General features: G+C 31.2%; 1 protein-coding gene and 1 long non-coding RNA gene across 7 annotated transcripts; both read right to left on the reverse strand.

The window, feature by feature from the left end:
- Positions 1 to 6,973: 6,973 nt before the first annotated feature.
- Positions 6,974 to 7,396, reverse strand: LOC150036585 (uncharacterized). The gene is made up of 2 exons (XR_016529356.1): positions 7,256 to 7,396; positions 6,974 to 7,179 (listed from the first exon to the last, which is right to left on the reverse strand). It is a non-coding gene; the product is annotated as an uncharacterized LOC150036585 (long non-coding RNA).
- Positions 7,397 to 8,078: 682 nt separating this feature from the next.
- LOC120075868 (beta carbonic anhydrase 5, chloroplastic-like) lies at positions 8,079 to 11,123 on the reverse strand. 6 transcript variants are annotated; one of them, XM_039029588.2, is made up of 10 exons: positions 10,928 to 11,123; positions 10,683 to 10,798; positions 10,535 to 10,590; positions 10,301 to 10,396; positions 10,155 to 10,203; positions 9,891 to 10,004; positions 9,719 to 9,772; positions 9,517 to 9,602; positions 9,316 to 9,418; positions 8,079 to 8,502 (listed from the first exon to the last, which is right to left on the reverse strand). In XM_039029588.2, the coding sequence occupies exons 1-10, from the start codon at positions 10,941 to 10,943 to the stop codon at positions 8,293 to 8,295; spliced, it is 900 nt and encodes a 299-aa protein (XP_038885516.1). In that variant the 5' UTR covers positions 10,944 to 11,123; the 3' UTR covers positions 8,079 to 8,292. The 6 variants fall into 6 exon arrangements, with proteins under 6 accessions (XP_038885516.1, XP_038885515.1, XP_090169424.1 ...); XM_039029587.2 differs by having other exon boundaries at positions 9,316 to 9,436; XM_090313298.1 differs by having other exon boundaries at positions 10,903 to 11,097.
- Positions 11,124 to 27,949: the final 16,826 nt, after the last annotated feature.

The raw sequence follows: 27,949 nt of genomic DNA on the forward strand, positions 1-27,949 counted from the left end.
CTTTTTTAGTATAATTCTACATTTTAAAATATCAAATTTAAAATCTGGATACATCGAAAACACAAAAATATTGTTTTTCAAAATTTGTACGATTTTGATCGCAAGATTAAAAACAAATTTTCACTAAACTCAATAAATTTAAAACATAAAATAAAATTTAAATTATCTATTCACTATGATTTCTTTACTTTTCTCTAAACTAATATTCACTCTTTTAACATATCTCTCGAACTTTAGTTTTTCTCTTTATCTAACAATTCATTCTTTTTGTCTAATTAATATTCTCTCTCTAAAATTGATCCTCTTTCTCAAGTTTTCTCTCTCTAAATATTTTCTCTATCTTTTTAAGGTTAATATCCCAAAATTTTCTCTTTAAACAATTTATCTCTCTTTCTAAAACTTTTAGTTCCCAACCTCTACATTTATTTTGTTTTCTCTAACATTTCTCTTTTCATCCCTAACCTTTTAAAAAATAGAAAACCAAAATGTTTGATTTTTTTTTTTAAAAAAATACGGAACAAAAAATAATTGCCAAACATGTATAATTTTTATTTTTTTAAAAAAAAAATACTAAAAAATAAAATGGTTATCAAATATGGTTTTAGAGTTTTATTTTTGGTTTTGATAATTAAGTTTATATACAATATTTTCACGTTTTACTGTTGACTTTTTTTATTTGATTATCACATTTTTGGGATGTTTTTTAATTCCAAACTAAAAACTGAATTTTTTTTAAAAAAATAGTTTTAAAATTTTTATTTTTATTTTTAAAATTTAGATACTATGTCAAACATTTTTGAAAAAAATATAAATTTACGTCCCTAAACTTTGAGGGTTATATATCCTAACGTAGTAATTATATCAATTTAAACCTTAAACTTTTCTATGTATATCATACTAATAATGTTTAGAAACTAATTAATTGATATTTTCGCATGATATTTTTTGAATTAAGTTTGAAGGAGGGTGCTTAAATATGTTATTCTTATGAAAATTCAGAGTTTAAATTGATACAATTATTAGTTCAATGTTTAAATTGGTATAAACTTCAAAGTTGAAAGGTATATAAATTATAATTTTTCAATAATTTTTAAAGAAAGATGGAAATCACGAAAAAGAAATAGTAAAAAACCAAATACAATGTAAGGTAAAGAAAACAAAAAGAAAAACTAAATGGAAATCAAATAGGCTGAATTTTTACGCTATCCAACACACGGAGCATAACTCAATTTGATATCTGAGTGTTAGAAATCATGAGGTCTATGGTTCGAATCCTTTTTTCTCAATTGTATTAAAAAAATTCTACCTTATCATGTTTAGAGACAAAATAATTATATATTTAACATAAAGTTCTTTTGTAAGTTACAAAATTGCAAAGGTGGTGGAGTTTGAAACCATCCATGTTTTCAATAATAATTGGTGTTTTTATCAATGGTACTATTGTTGAAATTGGTAACATAAATAACTTATCATTTCATCATATATTTGGTCTTTAAAAATTAAAATTTTGAATAGTTTTTTCTTCTATTTAATGATATAATTTTGGTCTTTGATTTTTTTTGGTTGAATTAGGTTGATTTTGTATTTTTAAAAGTTTTAACATATAGTTTCAAAACTAATTAGTTGTTTAAATCTATTAATTTAATATTAATTAATAGTACGTTACACTAATTGTACCGTGTAAAGCCAACTTAAATGAAATTCAATTTATTAACATATGTCCTCAATTGAGAGGTCATATATTTTTTTTTTTTAAAAAAAGAAGAGAGGTCATATGTTTTAATTTCCTTCCCTTCACATGTTTTTTTGTGTAAGCAGATTTTTGTTTTTTTAAGAGAATTTTTGTAGGATAATTCTTAAACTTAGACGGTCAACAATAAAGATCTATTAACCACAAAATTAAAATTTCTAAAAATATGTTTGAGAGTGGTTTTGAAATAGTTAAAATCACTTTAAAACATATTTTTATTAATTAAAATCAATTTGGATGATATAAAATTTTAAAATTTTAAAATTTTATAGTCGATGAAAATTTCAAAAACGAAATGTAATGTTTTAAATTTACACAATTCATTCTAATTTTAGAACATAAATATTATATCAATTTTAATTAAAATAAGGAAATAAATAGTTAACCTATAATTTCATTATAATAGATAGTTTGACCAATTTTATATAAAGTGTAAATGTACCCCTAAGTAAAGATAAAAGGATAGAGATAAAGAATCAAATAGATATATATTTGAAAGTTTACAAATAAATTATTTCTTTGAAAGATTTTTTTTTCTTTTTAATATAATGACTAAATAGAATTTATTTTAAAAGTCTTTTTATCTAAACCTAGAAATTTGAAACAATAAGAGAAAAACTTAGGTGCTCCTTTGATTTCATCTATCTTGATGCATCTCAAGTATAGTTCAATGAAATACTGTCACGTGGTAGTTTTATTTTTTTTAGTTTTCTTTCAATTTCTTTTTTATGTAATAAATAAGTGGGAAATATATGAATAAGATAGAACCTAATTATTGTTCATATATAATATTAAAAATGAAATAAATAAACTTTAAACCATAATCTTGAACAATACTCAAAAATGGAAATAGGGAGTTTTCAAAAGAGGAAAGATCGACTAACATGAAGATCCTACTCTTTTGCCTAATTTGTTTGGTTGCCTATTTTGTTGAGTAATTGGAGAAGGAATGTTTTTCTTTTTTTTTTTTCCATATATATATAAAAGCTTCTTAATATATAATTCCATGTGATAAGTTTCCCTTTTTCTTGACATATACACTTGAAAATTTCATCCCAACTAAATTTGGTTGTTTCTTTTTTCTTTTTTCTTTTTTCTTTTTTTTTCCCCTTTTTATAGTACAAATCTGGTAACTTCTGTTCAATGGAATGCAATGCCCAAACAGCCAAAATAATAAAATAATTATTTATTTATTTATTAAAGGTGACAAGTGACAAGTGACAAGTGACAACACAAAAATGCCCATTTCTATTGGGTTAGCATTCTCTTCATCTGCCCCATAAATTGGATATATTGCAACTATTGAAACATTTCAATCCAACTTATATATAAACCCCACACAACACACACACAAATATATAAATATTATTGTTTATTTTCCATCAATTTGGTTGGTTCGGTTTATAAACTTCTAAATTTGTGTTTGTTTGGCTACTAAACTTCTAAGATAATCGATAGATTTTTTAACTTTCGAGTTTTATTCAATAAACCCTCGAATTTTACAAAATATCTAATAGATCTTTAAATTTTCATTAATTTTGTGTTCAATGACATATTTTAATTTTAAAAAAAATAATAATAACTTATCTAATAAATATGAATATTATGTCTAATGTAACTTTTAAGTTTCAATTATTTTGTTTAATACGTCCACGAGCTTAAAAGGTTAGGACCGATTGACACAAAATTGAAAAGTTAGATAAATAATCTTTTGTTTTTTGAATGTTGTGTTCGTTTCTATACTTTTTTTTTTATCATAATTTTCATCTTTTTTTTACTAAATATTTTTCTATATTTGAGAACAGTCTAAAATTTTTTCAAAAATATAAAATTATTTAAAATGAGGTCAATAATCAATAAAGCATTATAGGGATTTCTTTTGGCTAAATTAATTTTAGTTTCAATGTATTTTGGGCCCTAAAAAAAAGATGCTGAAAGCAACATTCCACATGTATGTGTGTATGTAGATCAAGTACATTTCAAGCAACACACAACAAAGATACGTATTCACTACTTTTCACACCTTTTTTTTTTGGGCTGATGACAATTTTTTTTTTTACACTTTATTCTTTTTTTAAGTAACGAATATTATTTAATTCCCGTTTCATAATCATTTAGTGTATGTTTGACAGTTATTTTAAAATTGTTTGTCATGGTAAAAATTACTTTGATACACGTCTTTAATCATCCAAACTAAATTTAATATTTAATTTTATATTTTTAAATGAAAATTTCATATTTTTAAAATTGATTTTGAATGATTAAAAGAAGGTTTTATAGTGACTTCTTGAAAATGACATTAATTTTAACCATTTCAAAATCTGATTAGTTTTTTATTTTTGAAATTTATGTCTTTGCTTTCTCATAAATTTCGTGCTATGGTTTTTTTCCTACATTTATAGGAAAAATATTTGAATCCTTAGTTAAATTCTAAAAATAAAAGTAATTTTTTGAAAACTATTTTTTTAATTTTCAAAATTTAGCTTGATTTTTTACAACAATAGTGAAAATTGAATAGGAAAACTATAGGTGAAAATAGTGTTTATAAGTTTAATTAGCAAAATCAAATTGTTATTAAACAGAGACTTAGTTTTTAGTTCTTAAAAATTAAGCTTATGAACATTACTTTTCCCTGTATTTTTTTAATCTACTTTCATCAATGTTCTCGAAAATCAACCCAGAATTCAAATATTTCTTTGAAAAATGTAAAAATCATAGTAGTAAATTTAGGCGAAAACAAATATAAATTTCAAAAATAAAAAACAAAAATGGGCGTTAATAATTTTTAAAGAAAAACAAAGGAGGACTAAAAAACAGAGGAATTAATGCAGCATATTTGAGATTTAGGCTAAGTTTTTAGCCCAACAAAGAAAATTCATTCCTAATTATGTTGAGACAGCATCAGTGAAACAAAAGTTTTGTTTATGCAGAAGAAAGAATAAGGTTCTATGCCAAGATAATATTTCAAAAAGTTCTATTGCACTTCTCAAAAGCTGGTCATATACATTAAAATAAATAAAGAAATGATAAAATCATTCAGCACTAATTAATCAAAGTTTAATAACTAAATTAGCAGTAACTAAACTAGATTAATAATAGCACCTCATGGAATAGAGCAATTCAATGTAGAGTAAAATAAACTATTGATAGTAAAATTTGGCCAAAAAAAACTCATGTGACCTTCATGTACCACCAGTGATAGATTTGTAATTTTGGAGAAGAAATCACCTGTAAAACAGTAAGAAAAGAATATCGGTTTGAATAAATAAATAAAGCTTATCAAGCAATTATTAAAAAATGGCGAAAAGTTTGGCTGATTTGTTTTATTTTGATACTCAGTTAGTCTTGTGTGCTTCAACTTCATTTGATCATTATTTTTTTTCTTAAAAAAATTTATAGAGTGAAATGTTCTAAGTGATGAATCAACAACATTTCCTTCCTACGCATTTGACTAATGTGCCAACTATAGAAAATATATATAAATTCCAAAAATGTTGGTGGTGTAGTGTTTATGATTGAGTATAATTTCAATTCGCACCTATAGTTTAGTTAAATCTCGCATAGTCTATATATTATTTTCCATTCACTTGGAAATCAACTTATTTTCTTCTTCTATTTTTCCTATTTTGATTTAAACCTTTATTACACTTAGTTAACACATACAGCCAAATTAGAAAATATTAGTTGTTCACGAGATTTTTTATAGAAATTTATATTACGAACTCGAGTTTCCTTTCACAAATATGCAAACTTAAGTTAAACTTTTGTTGATCCTTCTAAATTGATCCACAGACTTGATCTTACTAGATAGGCTCGATGACTTATTTATCATTTTTATCGACCTACTGGTTTGTTGATCTTCTTAAATAAAATTGAAGTGTGGAAAGATTATACACTTGGCTTTTAGGGATCTCAATCTTGTGTGAAATTTTCTAAATTGGGACTAAATTCTCTAGCTTCTAGTTTATGATTCTGACTTTAAATGCCCAAATAAACTGACTTTCTCTATTTAAGAAGTTTCTATTTGATGAACTTTGTATGGGCTTCAATTAGGTTAATTTTGGGCCCAACTTTTGGTTTGCGACTTTTTTTGACATCCTCTTTTAGGCCATATTTTTCAAAAATGTCTTTGAGTTTGAATTTTTTTTTTTTTTTTCAATTTTAGTATTATTTTTTTTGGATAAATATATTATTTTTATTTCCAACATATATATATATATATTTCTATTTACGAAGTATGATGGAGAGAAAAACTGCATTTATTATAAAGAGAGAAAATACATTTAGTATGATTTTTTAACATTTTTAAATGGAGATGGAAAATTTATGACTTTTCCCTTTATTTAATTTAATTGGGGAGAGAAAATGCATGTAATGAAACTTTATTTTCTATTTTCGTTGGTTTCACTTATTTTTTTTTTGTTCTATGGTTATTTACGTTATACCCCAGAACAATTTGTTAGGTATTTGAAAACATTCTAACAAATATATGAAATATACCAACAATATATAAATTAGAGATTGATTCAATTCTGGACATAAATCAATGAAAAATAGTATATAGACTTTATTTTTGTTTTTCGTTTTTCACGTTGATTTTTTATATTACGTGAAATATTTTATTGTTTGTTCACTTGTGCATGTAATATATTGTATTGTTTATTTGGAAACATTCTAATATATGAAACATACTAGTAAATATATTTGATATCTACTCAAATATTCATGGTTATTTTTAAATATACCTTAGAACTCAAATATGTTCTGATATGTATGTCAATATATTTAATTATTTTTTTAATGTATATATCCCAAGTATTATGATATATATGCACTTCTAATTAGGTATCGATATTCCATTGCCCTGATATGTATTCTCTATACCTTGGAATATTATTTTAGATGTTTGCAAATATTCAAACCAATACATGAAATATACTAGTAAAATGGTAAAATATTTTTAAATATTCCAACGTATTTTTAAATATACTAGCAAAATCATTTTTATTATATACCATAGTTTAGATTTACGGTTATTTTTAAATATACATTAAAACATTTGCCTGAGATGTTTGCAAATATTATAAACAATATATGAAATATACTAGTAAGATTAGAAAGGAGTATATATAAATCACAAATGAACTTAATGTTCAATATATATTAGTGTATATATCATAATAAATAAAATTTCAATATAAAAAATAAAAAATATCTATCACAATATCGAAAAACCATCTTATATATCAAAAAAGAATATATATATATATATATATAAAACCACCCTATATATCACCGTCGACCGTCATCATCCAGAACCCCATGTAGACAATTCATCCCACGTTGGATCTACTCTCCTCACGTCGGAAAAATAACCCTACGCCGGATTTGCTTGCCTACATCGGAAAAATCACCCCACGTCGGATCTCCTAGCCCAACATCAGAAAAAACGTCATGCACTAGATCTACTCATCACACACCGAAAGATGCGTCGAATCTACTTACCCCGTGTTGGAAGATTCACTCCACACACTGGATCTGAGAAGAAAGAAGGTGACGACAGCTGGTTAGTGGCCCAAACGGAGGGAGGCGACAACTGGATCTTGACAGACACGTCGTTGACGATGGCAAGGTGGACGGAGGGAGGGAGGTGGCGACGGAAAGATGAGAGAGAGAGTTTTTAGAGGGAGGATTCTGAGAGAGAAATTGAAGAAGATGAATGTGAGCTGGATATAAAAAGATGAGAGAGAAAAATGAAATTATTAAAAAGAATCATTAATGGAGCGTGGTGGGATATGAAAAGCTTTTCCTCTTTTGTATTTTTTATTTTCTTTTAATGCTTGGAAGGTTCAATAGTAAAAGACCACTTTCTTGAAAATATAAAGCTCACAATGGCATTTATGAAAAAAATGGAAAGTTTCAAACATAAGTGTAAGATTGGATTATAATTAAGGTTATATGTGTAGAAACTCCTTAACCAAATCTCCTCTTTAGTGGGTTGGAGCTACAGTAGCAGTGGGTCCAATCTCCTTCTGACATAAGTTGAGATGGATTTAATAACAATTTTTTTTTCGGATGATTTTTCACAAACGCCTTTATGACTAATGATCTGTCCTCTATAAATGTATGAAATTTAGCCTTATGCTTACATCAGAGCACACTATTGCATTTTATAACTTATCATGTTAGGAATGATCATATCTATTGCATTCTTCATTTTCTCACACTGTACATTACTTTTTCCATGAGTGTAATGGAGAAAAATGAGATCGCGATAGACATGGTCATTGCATTAAGGCTACGATAGACAATCATCTCTAATCCGATATGTTATAAAATGTGATAATGCACTCTGACATAAACATTAGGCCAAATTTACATTTGTGAGGAACAGATCATTAATCATTTATGAGACTGAAAAATGATCAACGTACATAAAAAAAAATCTCTAGATAAATTCATATACAATACATTATTCACAAGAGCATTGTGTTAATGTAATGATTTCAGCAGAGTTTTCAGAGGATGATGATCTGGAGAACTCAACACCAAATTGATTGATCTTTGATAAGGCATCCATGATCATCATCATTATCAACTCTACTGGTGTTCTTGTAATCAAGAGTCCACTTCTCAAATGTACAAGTCAAGAAATCATAGTATCCCCCATGAACGGAAATCATCTCCTGTTTTAATCTTTCTTCGATCCACGGGTACATCATCAAGTTCTTCAACGAAAGGTTGATTGATTCCTGAGGGCGAAAAAAGGAAAATCGTTGAGATTAGTAATCTCCCGAGTCAGCTTGCACAGTTATACTGACCCTACTACTACACTCATTGTTAAGGAAACTTAATAATACTAAATTCTAGGAACAAGGCACTATCACCATGACCTGAATCCATTCCCTTCAAGCCTTTTTCTATTATTGGAACTTTTCGACCACTAGGCCAACCTATGACATTGTGAAAAAACCTATTCCATTTCCTTTGCTTTCTTCCCTCGTTTCTTTACAATTGTTGTAAATCACTGAAGAATTTAGCAATGGCCAAATAGTCTTAACTTGTTAAAACAATGTTCAAAATACCATTTCAGTCCTCCTATTTTAAATAGATTCTATTTTAATCCTTGTACTTTCAATAAATCTTAAAATTACTCCTCATGGCTAGTTTATGGTCAACTTTTCTAAAAATAAGTTTAGTCTCTATTAGGCTTGTGCTACCAATTTTGAGAACATTCACATTGTGTCTTTACCTAACTAGTTTCGATAGAAATTAACTTCAAACTAACTATGAGAACTAATTTTAAGATTTATAAAAAGTATGGGGACTAAAGTTGGACATTTAAAAGTACAAAAACTAAAATGGTTTAACCTTAACATAAATATAAAAAAAGCTTTTAGACTAACTCAACAGGATAGCAGAGTAAGAACTTATATATTTTGATGGATAGATTGAACTTTTAAAAGAAATCAACAGATTCTAATCTAAAAGTTTAACTGTTAAAGGTGAATGAAATTCAAACAGACATTGTGTGGTTCATATTTGCCGCAAAAGGATATCAGTACCTTCTCACAATGTTTACATTGCTGGTCAAAACTAAGATGTGCACCAGCAGCTTTTGCTCTTAATTTAGCAGCCTTTGCATTCACCACCCATTTATGAACAAAGCTACCATGGTAGAATAAGCTACAAATTACAGTTTGAAAAACAAATACATACCGAAAAAACAGATATATAAGGTACGAGGAAGTTGAAGAAAGTGAAACCTCGAGTCGAGTGCATTATCTTCCATGCTCATAAGGCTCTGGATTCCAGCACAGCTACTGTGGCCAATGACTAAAATGTTCTCAACCTTGAGCATAAAACTAGTTCTTTTAAGAATTCAAGAAATAAATGCATTCTCTTATGTGAAGAATTAGAGATTATAAAGATCAAATCGGACTGCAAGAAGAATGGAAAATAACATACTTCAAGTGTGTTCACTGCAAATTCAAGGGCTGCATTGGTTTCAGTTGGTCCATTCTGTACAAAGAAGTAAAACCGAAATACTTGAAACTAGTTCTTTGTTTTCCTGAAGACAACCAAAACAAAGTTCAACTCTGACTTAGATAATGCAAGATATTTATAAAATACTTCATACCTCCCATGGTGGAACAATGTTTGCTACATTACGAACTGTGAAAGCTTCTCCAGGTTGAAATCCAAGGATATTGGATGGGCATACTCTAGAATCCACACAAGAAATCACCATGAACTGTTCTACTTGTGAGCTTGTGTCCAATATCCAAGGTAATTTTAAAACAATGAACTTAAGTGATGGCAGATAGTCAAAACAGGACAACAACACAAGAAGGCAAAACAAATCAAGTAGAAAACGTAGGGTCCTGCTCATCATCTCAATTACCTTAGGGGCTTGCAGTTCTGCAAGAGCTTGAAAATGCTCCAAATTTTCCCTGTTTCAAAAGAAATCCTTGGATTAAAAACCAATCCTATCTTTATCCAGCCAAACAATCCTAAAATTTGCTCATTCACCGACCAACTGCTACTTACAAGTACTTGTGCTTCTTAAAACTCAAAAATCTCCTTCGCATTTCATCAAACAGCTTATGTTCATCTTTCACTTTAGCCAATTTTTTCACCTCCAACCTTATCAAAAAGAAAAAATAAGAACCCAGAAGAAAAAAACTGATCAAACTTCCCATTAAATACTCGAACAGTAAATTAGCAGAAGAGCAAACACAAATGTCACACAAAGGGGGGAAAAAAAAAAGAAATAAAACCCACTCGTGAATGAGATTTGAAGGCACTTCCAGATGCGTTTCGTCCATTTCTTCCTTCACCTATCGATTCAAATTTCCCAATTCCACAAAAATCAAAAACCCCATCTAATAATTAAACAAGAACAAAGAAACAGATAGATGGAAGAACTCACAGAAAGAGAACTTCTCCCAACTGAAAAGGATGAAAAAAGGAAGGGATTCTTTTGGATTAGAGTCGGTCTAATCGCAGCCATTTCTGAAATTAGGCGACCCCAGCAAGCTCTTGGGCCTATTAGCAATGATAATTTCGCAAAGAAATTAGACAGAAATTCATGGAGATTGATTCTGAAACTTAGCCAACAAGCACATAGACACGAAATCAAGGCAATTAACTGAAAATTTTGTAACGAAAACTCACGAATTGGACGACCCATTTCGCTTCCCGCCTTCCCCAACTGAAAAGGATCAGACTGCGTTGAGGAGTTTCTTATATACACAACTGAATTTCTTGTTACATTTGTTTTTGGGTTTTATATATGCAAAATTATTATGACGAACGTCTCGTTCTCAATTCAAGCTTATCCATACAGATCATTCCCCACTTTCATGGAGATAAAATATAAAGATTCATTTTCTCAATATATACAAAGATTCATATCAAGCCAATTCAACTATGGATGCACCCCATTCTTTCTTTTCAAATTGTAACCCGTTTATGAAATAATTAAAATCATTTTTATAATTTTCAAAATAATTCTAATTTTTTTTAATCATTCAAGATGAAAATTGAGTTTAAATTTGTGTTTCGAGATTATTTTAAGTATGATAAAAAGTAATTTAAAATATTTCAAACGGACTCCCAAACATACTCAGTTAATGGTCTATTTGGATTAATCTGACAAAAAATATTTTTCAAAAAACTTCTTTTTATTTAAACACTTTTATAGAAACAGATTAAAATATACTCAAAAAGCTATTTGAATTGATTGTCAAACATTTCAATTTTTCCTAAAATGATTTATTTTTTAAATTAAACACTTAAAAATATATTATAAACACATCATAAGTGAGTTTGAAGAAATTGAAGATCGCTAGAACCTCAACTTTTAAGTTATACTTTTTTTGGTCCACAATTGTAAAATGAGGATCAAACCAATAACTTTGAAATAGTAATTTGTGATTGATCAATTGAATTATACTTTGGATGTATTTAATAATCTTCTAAATTTTAAAATGTGCTCAAGTGGTTCTCTTACTCATTATGCATGTTCTACTTCACAATTCGTGGAAAAAATTTTTTTATGTTAGTTGAACTATATTGATATTAGATTTGTGAAATAGATAAATAGTTATATGCACATATAAGTATAATATAAAATTTTTTAAGATCATCTTGAAAGTAAAAATAAATTAAATTAAGTAATACAATACTTTGGTATTTGATGTTAAGAAATATATTTATGAAGTAATATTTAATAAAAACACAAGATAAATATGGCCATCTTCGTCTTCCAACTTCCAAGTTCCAACCAAGCGGGAATGTCGTTTCTACGTGAACGTTACGGCAAGGAAAATCTAAACTTATCTATTTCTTAGACAAAAAAACAAAAACAAAAATAAAAAATGTTTTACACACACACACAAAAAAAGGAAAGTTTTAGTTGTTTTCTCCGTTTTGTTCTTTTCGTTCTTTTTCTTTTTTTTATTGTTTTTATTTATCAATTATACTGGTGGTAACGTTCATATTTTTGTTTAGTATACGTTATTAGTTAGTTAGAACTTTTCGAAGGAATCGAATTTTCAATATGGAAATGATTGATCGTCTTTATGTCTATTAATTTGTTTTTGGAACAAAAGTCAATACAGAGAAAACAGAATACAAAGAGGATAAACAATAACTCGACCTAAACATGTTTTTCAATTAAATTAATGAGAGGAAAGGGAAGAGTAAACATACCCTTGAAGAAAAACACTTCTTCATGTGAGGAGCAGAACATAGCAATGACACAAGATCTCTTGGACACTACCACCAAACCTTCCTCACTATTTTCAAGGTGAGAATCAAGACAGAGTTGTGGGCTTGTCTTATTAATTTTGGTGAGGGAGAAGAAAACTTTTCTAGAGAGTTTCACATAGAGGAATAAATTTCCTTGCAGAGAGTTTTCAACTGTGTATCATGTTTCTGTCTTCTTCCAATTCCTCTATGATCTTGTATATGAGAGAGATGAGGGAAGTTATGTCTCGTAGAATAACTCTCAAGGGATTTTAATTTTGTTAAAATAATATAATTAGAATAACCTTATATTATATCCCATATAATAAAACCTATAGTTTTAATATGAATCATATTCATATTACTTTTAACTTATACTTTCTATATGAATCTCATTTATATAATTAATATTTGAATCATCTTCAAACATTTATCTCTCTTATTAAACTTTATATTGTAATATATCTATATACATTATATTAATTGCATCTCATACAATTAGTTCCTTTTAATTAATTTGAACAATTTAAATTAATTCAAAATTAATTGATTCTCATTTAATCCTTATTAAGCTAGCAAGGGGATCCTATGGATATACAAATTAGAAGCTCTAATGAAATAAGATTAATTAACTAAACATTTTAATTAAATTGATCAATATTCATTAATTGTCGGTCACCCCACCTCAACAAGAGTTGTTGAAGAGCCTAATATATCAACAAGAGTTGTTGATGTTAGTAAATCTGGTAGTTCATATACATCAAAATTGTCGAGGGAACCTCGACGTAGTGGGAGGGTTGCAAACCCGCCTATTCGTTATATGGGTTTAACATAAACCACAACCATCATATTTGATGGCGACATTGAGGATCCTAATTAATTATATAAATCCAATTCACATAATTAATATTTGAATCATATTCAAATATTTATTTCCTCTAAAATAAACTTTATATTATACTAAATCAAATACATTATATTAATTATATCATATATGTTGGACAGGTACCAGCACGCAGTGGAAGCGACAAGGATCAATGAGTACTCTAATTGATTAATTTTGGCAAAAATAAAAACATGCTCAAACAGAATTTAATGGGTTTCAAGACATACCTTTGAAGAACCGTTGAAATCTTGATTTCTAGCTGTTAATTCCTTCAAATCTTTGTGTAGACCACCACAAGATCTTCACTACTATTTTCTTGGTGCTTTAGATTGAGTTGTGGGACTCAAAATAAGTTGGAATCAAAGGGAATTTGGAGAATTCTCACTGCAACAACCCAAATGAAGAACACCTTCTTCTACCCGAATTTTCAGCTGAAATTCTTTCGGTTGCCATCACTTCAACTTCACTCTAATCCTTCAATATATTGCAGACTATCATGCAAAGAGATTTGGTGCATGGGATGCATCTCATGCTTGGAGTAATCGAAGGTTGAAGATAATGGATTGTTTGTAAGCTATTTTGAAGATGAAGATGAAAAATCCAATTTTTCATTTTTTGTATAATTTTCTATTTCCAAAATCTATATTTTGATTTAAAAGTCACTTTTGACTTCTAAAATCAAAATTTATTAATTTTACAAATTAATTTCATGAATTAATTTTCTAATAAAATTAATAAATAATTATTTAAACAATTTAAATAATTCTAATTAATTTAATATCCATTAATTTTACACAAAACCATCTTCATATATTTAAATCATATTTAAATATATATTCTCCAATTTCGTTTGATTCTAATTTGAACGTTTCAAATTAAATTATCACACTACTCTAGAACTAATCCATTTCTGAGCTAGTAGGGAGACCTCGTGGACCTACAGATCATGGGCTCCAACGATCCGAGATTAATCACTAAACTCATTAGACCAATCTAACCCCTATTGTTAACTAATGGGTCACTCCACTAAAGCCCATAGTTGAACTCCCCTCACTGTAGATATATTATGTCCACTCGATATAACCATGATTAGTAAGTCAACCCTTCACAGGTTGTTCGTAATAACGGCTGGGTCGAATCTTTGTTTTACCCCCAAAATTACCTCTTGTTCCTTAAGTCCCCATTGATCCCTTAATGAACAATTGTTTTGTGATCCAATTGACAAAACCGAGTCCCTCTTAGGCCATTGAGAGGGCGAGACCCCTTGTTCAAGACCCAGAATCAGCACTTAAGGGAATAACCTCTCTACTATCCCTAAAAGCGGGTAGGAGTGAATTCCGTCTTGCACCCTATGTCCCCAGCTATCTATCCGGTCTTACCCCTGAAATGGGAGGTTTATTGAGCCGGCGCTGTTGATGCAACTCTCACCTATGCAAATCTAAGGATAATTCCAAATAAACAGGAGTTCATAGTTAGCTCAGGATTAAGGTCAAGTTACCTAGGTCATCACTTTGAAATAGTCAGTCTTAAACAATAAATAGTGTTATAAAGTAAGAGTGACTAATTTTGTGGTCCGATCTTGTACAAACCCTTTTACACAAGGATACCCCCACTCCTCATGTCCCAACATGAATAAATTAGGATCATTTCATTTGTAGCACTTTACAACTCCTTGTAACAACTACAGAGCAGGCTGCATCCAATAGTGTTACCGAAATAAGGTACCCAATCTTATTCATATACTATAGATCATTTTGACTATTTACTCGAACATGATCCACCTTTATGTCTCCACATAAAGTTCAAGTACTCATCCAATAGTCAAGGGACTTTCAGATTTATTGGATTTCTATTAAACAAAACATCTATTCAATAACACCTTATTGAACTTTCAAAATAAGTTCCATTGTTTACATACCACGAGTTTTAGGACATAAAACCCAACAATATATAATTAAATTAAATTAATTATATCACATATAGTTAATTCTCTAAGATAATTTGAACAATTTAAATTAATCCAAAATTGATTCTCATTAAATCCCTGTTGAGCTACAGAGAGGACTTCGTAGACCTGTAGCTTAAAGCTCCAATGATACTTGAATAATTTACTTCTTTAATTAAATTATTCAAAATCCATCAACTGTCGGGCACTCTACTAAAGACCAACAGCTGTACTCTTCGAACTATAGATATATTTTTATATTTATTAGATATAATCAGTCAACAGTGCGATAATCCTTCACAAATTACTCGTAAGTACAGCTACGCCAAAATTACTGTTTTGCCTTATAGTTACATCTAACTCTTTAAGTATTACTGATCCCTCTAATGAACGATAAGTCATAGTCCAACTATGACCAAACCTCTATCAGGCTAAGAGAGAGAGTGATGTCACGTTGTTTAAACCTCGGAATCAGCCCTTAAGGGAGCAATTTATTTACTTACCCTGACATTGGGGAAGAAGTGAATTCCGTCTTGTGTAGCTGATTTCCCAGCTCCCCAATTAGACGACCTCAAAATGGTAGGCTTATTGAGTCAGCAATCTGGTCACTCTTACCCATACAAATCAAAGGACCGCCTTCATAAGCAAGAGTTCATAACTCACTCAGGATTCAGGTCATGTCACCTATGGTCATCTTGGTGAAATGTAAGTCTCTATTGTGAACGACGTTATATAATGAGACTAGTCATTTCGTGATATGGTCTTATACAAACTCCTTTGTATAGAATACCACCATTCATATGTCTCCACATGAATGATCAGGATCATATCATTTGTAGCAGTTTACAATAATTGTAACATCTACAAAGTGGGCCATATTCGTAGTGTCACCAAGGATAAGCTATCTAACCTTATCCATTTACTACAGACCATTTAGGTTACCACTTAAACATGATCCACCTGTATGTCTCTACATACACGTTTAAGTTACAAATGATAACCTTGGATGTTAATTTATTGGTTTGTGGGTTTAATGCTACTAAATGGCAAATAAAACATCTCATATTTTATTAAATAAATAAAATATTTGTACGATATAATTACAAACTACAAGACCTTACGAGATTTAAAACATCAACTCCAACAATCTTCCATTTTACCTAAAGCTAGTGAGGTGTACAATATAAAAGTCATACTAATATACAAGTATACAAAACAATAAACTAGTGTATAACATGCGCAAGTGATGTTCTTAATGTGGCCTATCCCGGACTAATTGTGGCCTATCCCGGAGACCCATACTCTGTAGGTGACCCTCAAATACCTTAGTTATGAGGGCCTTTGTAAACAGATCAGTAACGTTGTGCTCTAAAGCTATCTGTGTGACGATCACGTCCCCTCGATGCACAATCTCTCGGATGAGATGATACTTCCGCTCTATGTGCTTCCCACGCTTGTGACTCTGAGGCTCTCGGGAATTAACCACAACACCACTTTTATCACAATAAAGAGTGATGGGTTTTGACATGTCTAGAACCACTTCCAAATCAATAAAAAATTTCCTGAGCCACACAGCTTCTTTAGCAACTTTACAAGGCGCTATATACTTAGCCTCCATGGTGGAGTCAGCAATGCACCTCTGCTTGGTGCTTCTCTAGACTACTGCTCCTCTGTTAAGAGTGAACACTGTTCCTAATATGGATTTCCTAGAATCCTTATCAATATAGAAATCAGGGTTCGTGTATCATGTAAGGATCAAATTCTTAGAACTGTACACGAGCATGTAGTCTCTCGTTCTCCATAGATAGTTGAGGATGTTCTTCACGGCAGTCCAATGATCAAATCCTAGACTAGAAATCTATTAACTATTTCCACTACATAGCAAATTTCAGGTCTAGTAAATAACATCACATATATCAGGCTACCAACATCCAATGTATGGGGATCCGTCTCATTTCCTCATCTTCTTGAGGTGTCTTAGGACATTATTCCTTAGACAATATAACTTCATGCCTGAAAGGAAGTAAACCTGTCTTAAAGTCCTACATTGAAATTGTGACAAGCATTTTCTCAATGTACGATGCTAGCAACAGGGTTAGAATTTTGTTCTTTCGATCTATAAAGATCTGAATGCCCATAACAAACTGCACCTCTCCCAAATATTTCATTAGGAATTGGGTCGCTAATCAATTCTTAATTTCAGTCAGTAGACTACATCATTCCGAAGGAGTAGGATATCATCTACATACAACACTAGAAATAATACTGAATTATTGATGATTCTCTTGTAACAAGGCTCATCAACATTTTAATCAAAGCTATAAGATTTGATCGCGGTATTTACTTGAAAATTTAGAGAGTAATGTTGTTCAAGAAGAAATTTTACAGAAATCAGGTTCCTTTTTAAGCTTGGAACCACATATATATTATCTAATAAAATATACGATTTTTATAAACAAAGTCTAAGCCCTCCCACTATTATAGTTGAAATGACATGCCCAGTTCCAATACGCATCGTCATCTCCCCACCTTCTAGTTACCGCTAGGAATAAATTTCCTAAAATGAAGAACAAACATGGTTAATGGCGCCTAAATCAATTATCTAGGTTGAATCATCATTGTTCACTAAACAAGTCTCCAATACAAGTAAATCACATTTACCTTACTTCACCTTCTTCTTTTCTGGCAAGTATTTAAGACAGTTTCTCTTCCAATGTCCCTCATGATTGCAAACGAAATAGATTCCCTTTCCAGTCCTGACTTTCTTGCTTTTTTGGGCATCAGCTGGTGGGTTAGCTTTCCCCTTTCTACTTTTCTTCTTCTTCTACTTTTTGGTGCGGGAAGAAGAAGGCACAGACTTAGTTCTAGAGACAATCCTCTATAGCACTTCTTAGAGGACGAGGCAACAATTGCCTCTTTCTTTTATTCCTTGCTTTTCATCAAGGACTAGAAAGTCTGTAGTTCATTGAGCAAAATGGTTAGGTTGTAGTCAATCCTGTTCATACAGAAGATTGCTAAGGAACTGTAGGAAACTTTCAGGCAAAGATTCCAAGATAAAGCTAACCTGACTGGCCACATCAATGATAGACTCATTTATCTCCACCACGTTGAAGTGGACCATCATGTTGAGAATGTGCTCTTTAACAGATGACCCTTCTTGCATATGGGCATTGAATATGTGTTTTAGAGCATTATGCCTAAGTTTTGCGGACTGTTGATCGAACATCCCTCACGAGGACTCCATGATTTCACGAGCAGTGATCAGGGTTCATGCTTCTTAGCCAAGACTTCAGAAAGGCTAGCCAAGATATACGCTCGGGTCTTCTCATTTACCTGTACCCAACGCTCATATGCCTTTCAAACTTTTCGACTGGCGTTTTGAGCTAGTACAGGAGGACAATCCTTCATAAGAACAAATCTAAGGTAATTGATGATAAAAAAATGTGTTGATTGTATTTTTCCATGTAATATAATTTTCACCGATAATTTTGTCGGCAACGAGAAAGTTTAGCATCGCGAAAGTCATAATACAATTTGCTGAAACCGTACAATTTATTTATATTAGTACTCTATGCATTACCCATTCGCAAATTTAGCAAAATAATTTAATGCACCCTAAGTGACATCTATTTTGCAATGATGTTTCAGTGAGACGGGACAAAAGTCACCGTAGGGTTATCAAGTGTGCCTTCACTGAAATGAGACTATCTCAACCAATAGACAGAACAACTCCTCGTTACTGTAACTATCAGTCACCATTATTCGATCCAAAAATTGTTAAACTTTCTTAACATTTTCTTGTAAGTGTAACCCCTCATTTTAGGTTCTAGAGTTCCACCTCAATGAGTCAACCGTAAAAAAAAATCGATTGGGCCAAAAACTAGAACAATCATATCCATTTCTGGAGTTTGAAGTAAATAATCATGCAAATGTCATCCATAGAGGGACACAAGCAAAAGTGCCTCGAAGCCAAGCATGAAACTTTACTACAAATTAATGAGAGAGACCGTGGGATGTGTTGACTCACATCCCACTCCCACTTACTATAAATACTCTCTCAATTCACCTTGATATTGACCTATACAAATACCATCCGTAGGGGGATACAAACAAAGGTGCCTCGAGGTCGAGTATAAATCTCAAAGTGTGAACTTTTAGCGAGAAACGTGAAAAGGTAAATGAAGTATCACCTTATTTTCCTCTCACTAAGTGTTTTACCTAGGGTTATTTAATTTAGGAAAATCCAGCTACTAATTTTAACTAAGTGATTGTTCAATTTGCCATAAAAGTTAAAATTGTTCAATTTGCCCAAAAGTAACACTTACTTTGGATGGTTAAACAACTTTGATTAATATTTATTAAACATTTTAACAAACATCAATCAATGTTTAATAATTTACTTTTCAAGGTAAGTTCCCAAGTAGGGGTATTATGTTTCCATCAACTTAAATACCTCAACCCATCAGAACAACAAAATGTCCCTTATGAAGGAACTCTAATGGGAGAGAACCTGAAGCAGAAGCGGATCAACCAAATTCCATTTTTATTGAATACAAAATATTCAGTAAACAAACAACAAGATATGCATTTACAACTAAGTTAAAGCATGCTTTAATAAGAGTTTCAAGAAACCTCACCTTTAAAGATCTTTTCTTCACGTTTTTCCCTCGAACGGATCACGAACTTATTGAAAACCTTCTTCAAGATAAACCTCGAACAGAACCGGACACTACCACAATAGATACCTTGGTATACTCAGGGTGAGAACACATGAGTGATGAGCTCTGACTATTTTGGTTAAGAGAGAAAACTTAAGGTGGAGGAAGAAGATAGAGAACTTTCACAAACCCAATACAAAATACACAGAATACTTCTGTATTTTTCTTTATGTATCTCAATCGTCAAACACTGATGTGTTCAAAAGAAGAATAATTTTTTCTTTTTTACTTGCCATAAAATAACCACCACCCACATATGGGGAAGGGAGTTGTAACTCCCTTCCTTATTATTAAAATAATAATAATATAAATATAAATATGATAACTAATTTATCATATTATATACATATATATATAATTATATGTTATATCAAATATAACATATAATCTATAGTTTTAATATTGTATCACATAGTTTCTCTTTTATATGACATTTAATATAAATTATATATATATTAAATTTAGCAACTATGAATCCAATTCATAGAAATTATATTTGAATCTCATTCAAATATTTATTTCCCCCCATTAAGCTATAATGTATCAAATACATTATTACAACTATATCACATATAATTGAAACAACTTAATTATATCATATATAATTAAACTCCTCTATTAATTTGAATAATTCAAATTAATCCAAAAACTGATTCTCAACTAAATCCTATTGAGCTACCAAGGGGATCTCATGGACCTGTAGTTTGAAGCTCCAACTGTAAATGAATAATTAATTAAAATCTCTAATTACATTATTCACCATCCGTTAACTGTCGGATACTCCACTAAAGACCGACAGCTACACTCTTCACACTATAAATATATTTCTATGTCCATTGGATATAACCAATCAACAGTACGATGACCCTTCACAAATTGCTCGTAAGTTTAGCTAGGCCAAATTACTGTTTTGCCCATATAGTTACATCTAACTCTTTATGTACCATTGATCCAGATCATAGTCCAACTATGACTAAACTCCTCTCGGGCCAGGAGAGGTAAGTGCCACATTGTTTAAAACTTGGAATCGGCCCTTAAGGGAGCAATTTATCTACTTACCCTTGTCTCGCGGAAGGAGTGAATTCTATCTTGTGTAGCTGTGTTTCCAGCTGCCCAATCAGACGAATCCCCAAAATGGTAAACTTGTTGAGTCAGTGATCTGGCCACTCTCACCCATACAAATCAAAGGACTGGCCTCAAAGGCAGGAGTTCAATACTCACTCAGGATTCAGGTCATGTTACCTATGGTCATCCTGGTGAATTGTAAGTCTCTAATATGAACGACGTTATATAATGGGACTAAACATTTCGTGGTTCGGTCTTATACAAACTCCTTTTGTATAGAATATTGTCGCTCGCATGTCTAATACATGAATTGTTAGAATCATATCATTTTTAGCACTTTACAACAATTGTAACACCTACAAAGTGGGTCATACTCGTATTGTCACCAGGATAAGGTACCCAGTTTTATCCATCTACTACAGACCATTTAGGTTATCATTTAAACATGATCCACCTGTATGTCTCCACATACATGTTTAACTTATAAAGATAATCTTGGATGTTAGTTTATTGGTTTGTAGTTAATACAACTAAAATATCATATATTTTATAGACAATAGAATATCAAATATTTTATAAATACATAATGAGCTTGTTCGATAATGTTTACAAACTATAGGACTGTACGAGGTGTCAACCCCAACACCTTATAGATACATTTGCTACAAATTTAATCTTTTAGTAAAGTACCAATTTAATCCTATTAAACTTATTAAGAGATTAAACTTAATTTCTAATCTTATTAGATATGTGTTCTTAGGTCTATGTGAATTTTATTTTAAATTTTTTTAAAAAAAATGATTTAAACCTAAGGTTTGCATGCAATTCTGAATTATTGATGGTAATTTCTAATTTCATTTAATTATAACAGTTATAAAAGAAATGAAATAAATTAAAACCAATCATTGCATGTGAAAGCATACTTAGATAAATTATAACAATTATAAAAGAACCTAAAGTAGTGTCATACTTCATGTAATTCTATTTCATTACTAACCACATTTGACACTTATATAATAAAGTAATGAAATAATTAATAACATACATCCATATATATATCCAATTATATATTATAATACTTATAATATAAATGATACATTACTATGTTATTCATGCATGCAAACATAATGTTATAATATAAAAAATCCATAACCTATGGTGGGAATTTTAATGTATGGCATATATTATGACATATATAAAATTAAAAACAAATCATACATCAAATGCATAATTTAGAACAATTATTAGACTAGGATTGGACTCGTAAACAATCAAATAAATTAATATAACACTTATATTAATTAAATTAATTAAAAAAAACTATCTATTACAACAATAATGGTCAATCAGTTCAAAACAAGTGAACCGGGTCTTGAACCACACAAACTGGACTGCTCAGCACTTGAACCGACCACAAACTACTCAAACCAAGCTAACCAGACACGAACTAGCCGAGCCATGAATCGAACTGCGTGTGAATCGATTTGTTCTTTTCGTCTCAGAGTGTTGCAACGCTACAAAAAAATTATCCTGATCCGCCTTTTACAGTGTTGCCACACTAGTGTATAGTAGCCACTGTACAGGTGCAAACTCCTTCGGTTCTCCTCTGATTTTGGCCTCGTTTTCTCTATAAACCCACCGAAACAACCATGAACGACTTAATACATAACAAATACAGACTCTATAACATATATTGCCCAAAAAACAGAACCCTTAAAAATCAAATTTGTAAAAGTAAAAGCTGTAAAACAAGATCCAATACCGAAATTATCCAAAAATTGAAAACTAACATTCCAAACATTCATCACATGAAATCACAGAATGCAAAACCTACCATGAATCTGTAAAATTAATTCTTTGAAAAAATTGGGACCAAAATTACCGCTCTGATACCAATTAAAGGAACTAGTGAAAGTCTAGTGCGGAAACGGGGATTGGTCCAAAAAATTATTTTCACAGAACAAATAGAAAAAAATATATGCATAGATTATAAATTTACAGCATGTCCATTGAATAAGAAAAGGAAATTTAGGGTGACAAAAAACTCTTATATTTGAAGAACACAAAACTTCACGAATCTAAATTAATTTTAATTATATATATATATATATATATATATATATATATATATTATATATATATATTATATATATAACATATAACCTATGGTTTAATATTGTATCATATACAATATAACCTATAATTTTAATTCTCTCATTGATGGTATTTAATATAAATCCTATTTATAGTAAATTTAATTATATGAATAAAAATCATAAAATTAATATTTGAATCGTATTCAAATATTTATTTCCTCTCAAATAAATTTTATATTATGTACCAAATACATTGTTATAATTATATCATATATAATTAAATTAAATTAATTATATTGCATATAATTAATTCTCTCAATTAATTTGAACAATTCAAAATAATCCAAAATTGATTCTCATTAATTCCCTATTGAGCTACAGAAGGGACCTCGTGGACCTGTAGCTTGAAGCTCCCATGGCAGTTGAATAATTAATTAATTTTCTTTAATTAAATTATTCAACATCCATTAACTGTTGGGCACTCTACTAAAGACCGATAGTTACACTTTTCGTACTACATATATATTTCTATGTACACTAGATATAACCAGTCAACAGTGCAATTGTTGGGATTGGTATCCTAATTCTCCCGAGTCTTGTAGTTTGTAAACAGTTTGTATACACGTTGTTAATAATAAAATAAGTGTTATTTTATTTGCATTTACTCATATCCAATAAACTAAGATCCGTGGTTATTTTATGTAAACTTAAGTATGTATGGGAGACATACAAGTGGATCATGCCTTAAGTAATAACCTAAATGGTCTGTAGTATAAGGATAAAGGAGGGATACATTATCCTTGTGACACTACGGATACGCCCGCCTTTGTAGATATTTATAAGTGTTATAAAGTGCTACAAATGGTCTGATCCTGACCATTCATGTGGAGACATGAAAGTGGGGGTATCTTATACAAAGAGTTTGTATAAGACCGGACCACAAGATAATACGTCTCTTTATATAACACCGTTGATAATTAAGACTTATATTTCACTAAAATGACCATAGGTGACATGACCTTAATCCTAAGTGTTTTGGGAACTCCTTTATGAGGGCGGTTCTTTGATTAGTATGGGTAAGAGTGGCCAAATTGCCAACTCAACAAGCCTACCTTTTTGGGAATTCGTCTGATTGGAAAACTGGGAACTCAGTTATACAAGACCAAATTCACTTCTTTCACGAAGCTGGGGTAAGTAGATAAATTGTTTCCTTAAGGGCTGATTCCGTATCTTGAACATACTGGCCACACCCTCTCTTTGGAAGAGAGGACTCAGTCATAATCGGACTATGACTTATTGTTCATTAGAGGAATCAGTGGTATTTAAAGAGTTAGATGTAACTACAGGGGCAAAACAATAAATTGGCCAAGCTGTACTTACAAGCGATTTGTGAAAGGTTACCGCATTGTTGATTGGTTATATGGACACAAAAATATATATGTAGTAAAAAGAGTGCAGCTGTCGGTCTTTACTGAAGTGCCCGACAGTTAATGGATGGTGGATCTCATGACTAAAGAGTTTAGTCAATTATTCACGTACCGTTGGAGCTTCAAGCTACAGGTCCATGAGGTCCCATCCGCAGCTCAATGAGTTCAAGTTGAGAATCAGATATTGGGTTAGTTTGAAGTGTTCAAATTAACAAGAGGAAATTCAATTATATGTGATATAATTATGGTGATGTTTTAGATACATTTAAATGGAGGAATTAATATGAATATGATTTATATTAAGTACCATAAAATAGAAAAAGAACTATGGTTTATATTTTTCATATGATGAAATATTAAAACTATATGTTATAAATATAATATGATAAGTTGGTTATCATATTTATTTTTAATATATTGATTATATGATCATTAATTTCTTTTTCTCTAATAACCATTTGAGTGGGAGGTTATTGGAACTTTTATGGTAACCGTGAGATAAAAGAAAAAATTGTTTTTTAAAATTAGTAGCTGATCCATTCGGATAATTCTCATGGAAAAAGCTATCAAGTAAAAGGAGTTTTACTAGGCGATAGTGTTGACAGGGTCTACACGATCACTTAAAGTTGTATACGATAGTTACTCAGCTGATCATTGCAACACGATCGAGTAGCAAAGTCTATATGATAGGCTTCCATTATCTAAACGATCGAGTACATCGTCTATGCGATAGACAGTGTTCATTGTTGGGTTTAGTGTCCTAATTCTCCCGGAGTCTCATTGTTTTGTAAAGATACACATTGTTCAATGAATAAAATAAGTGTTATTTAATTCTGACATTTATTCATATCCAATAAACAAAGCTCCTTGGTTATCTTATGTGAACTTAAGCATGTATATGTGATATACAAGGGGATCATGCCTTAAATGATAACCTAAATCGGTCTGTAGTATAAGGATTAAGGTGGGATACCTGATCTTAGTGACACTACGGATACGACTCGCTTTGTAGAGGTTTGCAAGTGTTGTAAACTACTATAGATGGTAGATCCTGACAATTCATGTGGAGACATGCAGCGAGGGTGTCCTATACAAAGAGTTTGTATAAGACCTGGACCACGAGATGACTAGACTCTGTATATAATGTCATTGATACTAGAGACTTACATCTCACCTAAATGACCATAGGTGATACGACCTCAATCTTAAGTGTTTTGGGAACTCCTACCTTTGAGGGCGGTCCTTTGATTAGTATGAGTAAGAGTGGCCAGATTGTCATCTCAACATGCCTACCTTTTTGGAGACTTGTATGATCTGGGAGCTTAGAACTCAATCTACAAGATGGAATTCACTCTTTTCCCGAAGCAGGGATAAGTAGAGAGATTGCTCCCTTAAGGGCTGATTCCGGGGCTTGAACATAGTGGCCACAGCTTCTCTTTGGAAGAGAAGACTCAGTCATAATAGGACTATGATTTATGTTCATAGAGAGGGATTAGTGGTACTTAAGGAGACAGATGTAACTACAGGGGCATAACGGTTATTGGCCCAACTGTACTTACGAGCGATCTGTGAAGGGTTATTGCACTGCTCATTGGTTAAGATAGACACATAATATATCTGTAGTAAAGAGAGTTCAGCTGCCAGTATTTAGTGGAGTGCCTGGCAGTTAATGGATGGTGGATACCGTGACTAAAGAGTTTAGTCAGTTATTTATGTACCATTGGAGCTTCGGAGTTACAAGTCCATGAGGTCCCCTTGTTAGCTTGGATTCTGTTGAGGATCAGTTCTTGGTGTTGATTTGAAATGTTCAAATTGACAATAGGTATTTTGATTATATATGATATAATCAGTTTGATGTATGAGATACATCTAGTGGAGGATTGATGTAAATGAGATTTACATTAAGTACCATGGAATAGAAAAAGAACTATAGTTTATATGTTTCATGAGATGAAATATTCAAACTATAGGTTATAAATACAGTATGATAAGTTGGTTATCATTTATGTTTATAATAATATTAATTATTAGAAAATGAATACTTTTTCTTTTAAATAACCAAAGTAATGGATGGTTATTGGATCATGGTAACCGTGAGTTTAAAAGTAAAGTGATTTCCTATTTTGAAAAGAAGTTTTTTTTACAAAAGATTGAAAATTTTTTTGAGTTTTCTCTCGTGCAAAAATAAACTCACGTAGGTCGTCAAATAAATTCGGATTTACTAAATGATGGCTGAGCAAGCTAAACGATCGTGCAGGTGCGAGCTAACGATCGTGCAGTATTTACTAAACGATCGCATAGTTTTGCTAGACGATTGCTGGCTCAAGGTAAACGATCGTGTTGTGTCTGTAGGCGACAGTTCGAGCTAAATGATAGACTAAACGATTGCATAGCTTTTGCTAGACTATCGCATAGCTTTATCTAAACGATTGGGCATCGACCTATACGATAGATCTCCGCCATCTCCCACTTGTCCAGTCGTATACGCGATTGTTGTTTCCTTCGTTCGTTTGCCTCATACCAAGTCCGAACAGAGCCCACCCTCTAGATTCTCACACCGAAAATACCAAGGTAGCCTTGTTGGTGGTGTCAGATTCAACTCGACACCGTCTAGCTTTTCTGGAGGCCGTTCGTGTTGCGGAAGAGTTCGTGACCGAGGTGATTGTTGAGGACAAGCGCGAAGTGTTCGTGTTATGTTGTTGTCGTGTAGTTCGTGTGCTCGCGGTTGCTGTTGTTCGATCAGAGTCGTGCAACGGAGCGTGGAGTCGCATTCTCATATGTGCAGAGAGTTTGGTCTCTGTTCATTTAAGTGTATTCATGCTATAATTTCTCTATATGATTTGCATAATCGTTAATATTTGAAGTCAACTGTAAATATTTGTTCATTCATGATTGTAATTTGGAATAGCCATGTTCCGCTGCTCATGAAAATCTCGTTTCCGATTTCCTTCAATAAGTGTTATTTAATTCTGGCATTTACTCATATCCAATAAATAAAGCTCCTTGGCTATCTTATGTGAATTTAAGCATGTATATGTGATATACAAGTGGATCATGCCTTAAGTGATGACCTAAATAGGTCTGTAGTATAAGGATTAAGGTGAGATACCTGATCCTGGTGACACTACGGATACGACCCACTTTGTAGAAGTTTGCAAGTGTTGTAAACTACTATAGATGGTAGACTCTGACCATTCATGTGGAGACGTGGAGCGGGGGTGTCCTATACAAAGAGTTTGTATAAGACCTGGACCACAAGATGACTAGACTCTGTATATAACGTCGTTGATACTAAAGACTTACATTTCAA

This window comes from Benincasa hispida, chromosome 4 (assembly GCF_027475165.1).
Source record: "Benincasa hispida cultivar pf3 chromosome 4, pf3_genome.v1.1, whole genome shotgun sequence".
NCBI lineage: Eukaryota > Viridiplantae > Streptophyta > Magnoliopsida > Cucurbitales > Cucurbitaceae > Benincasa > Benincasa hispida.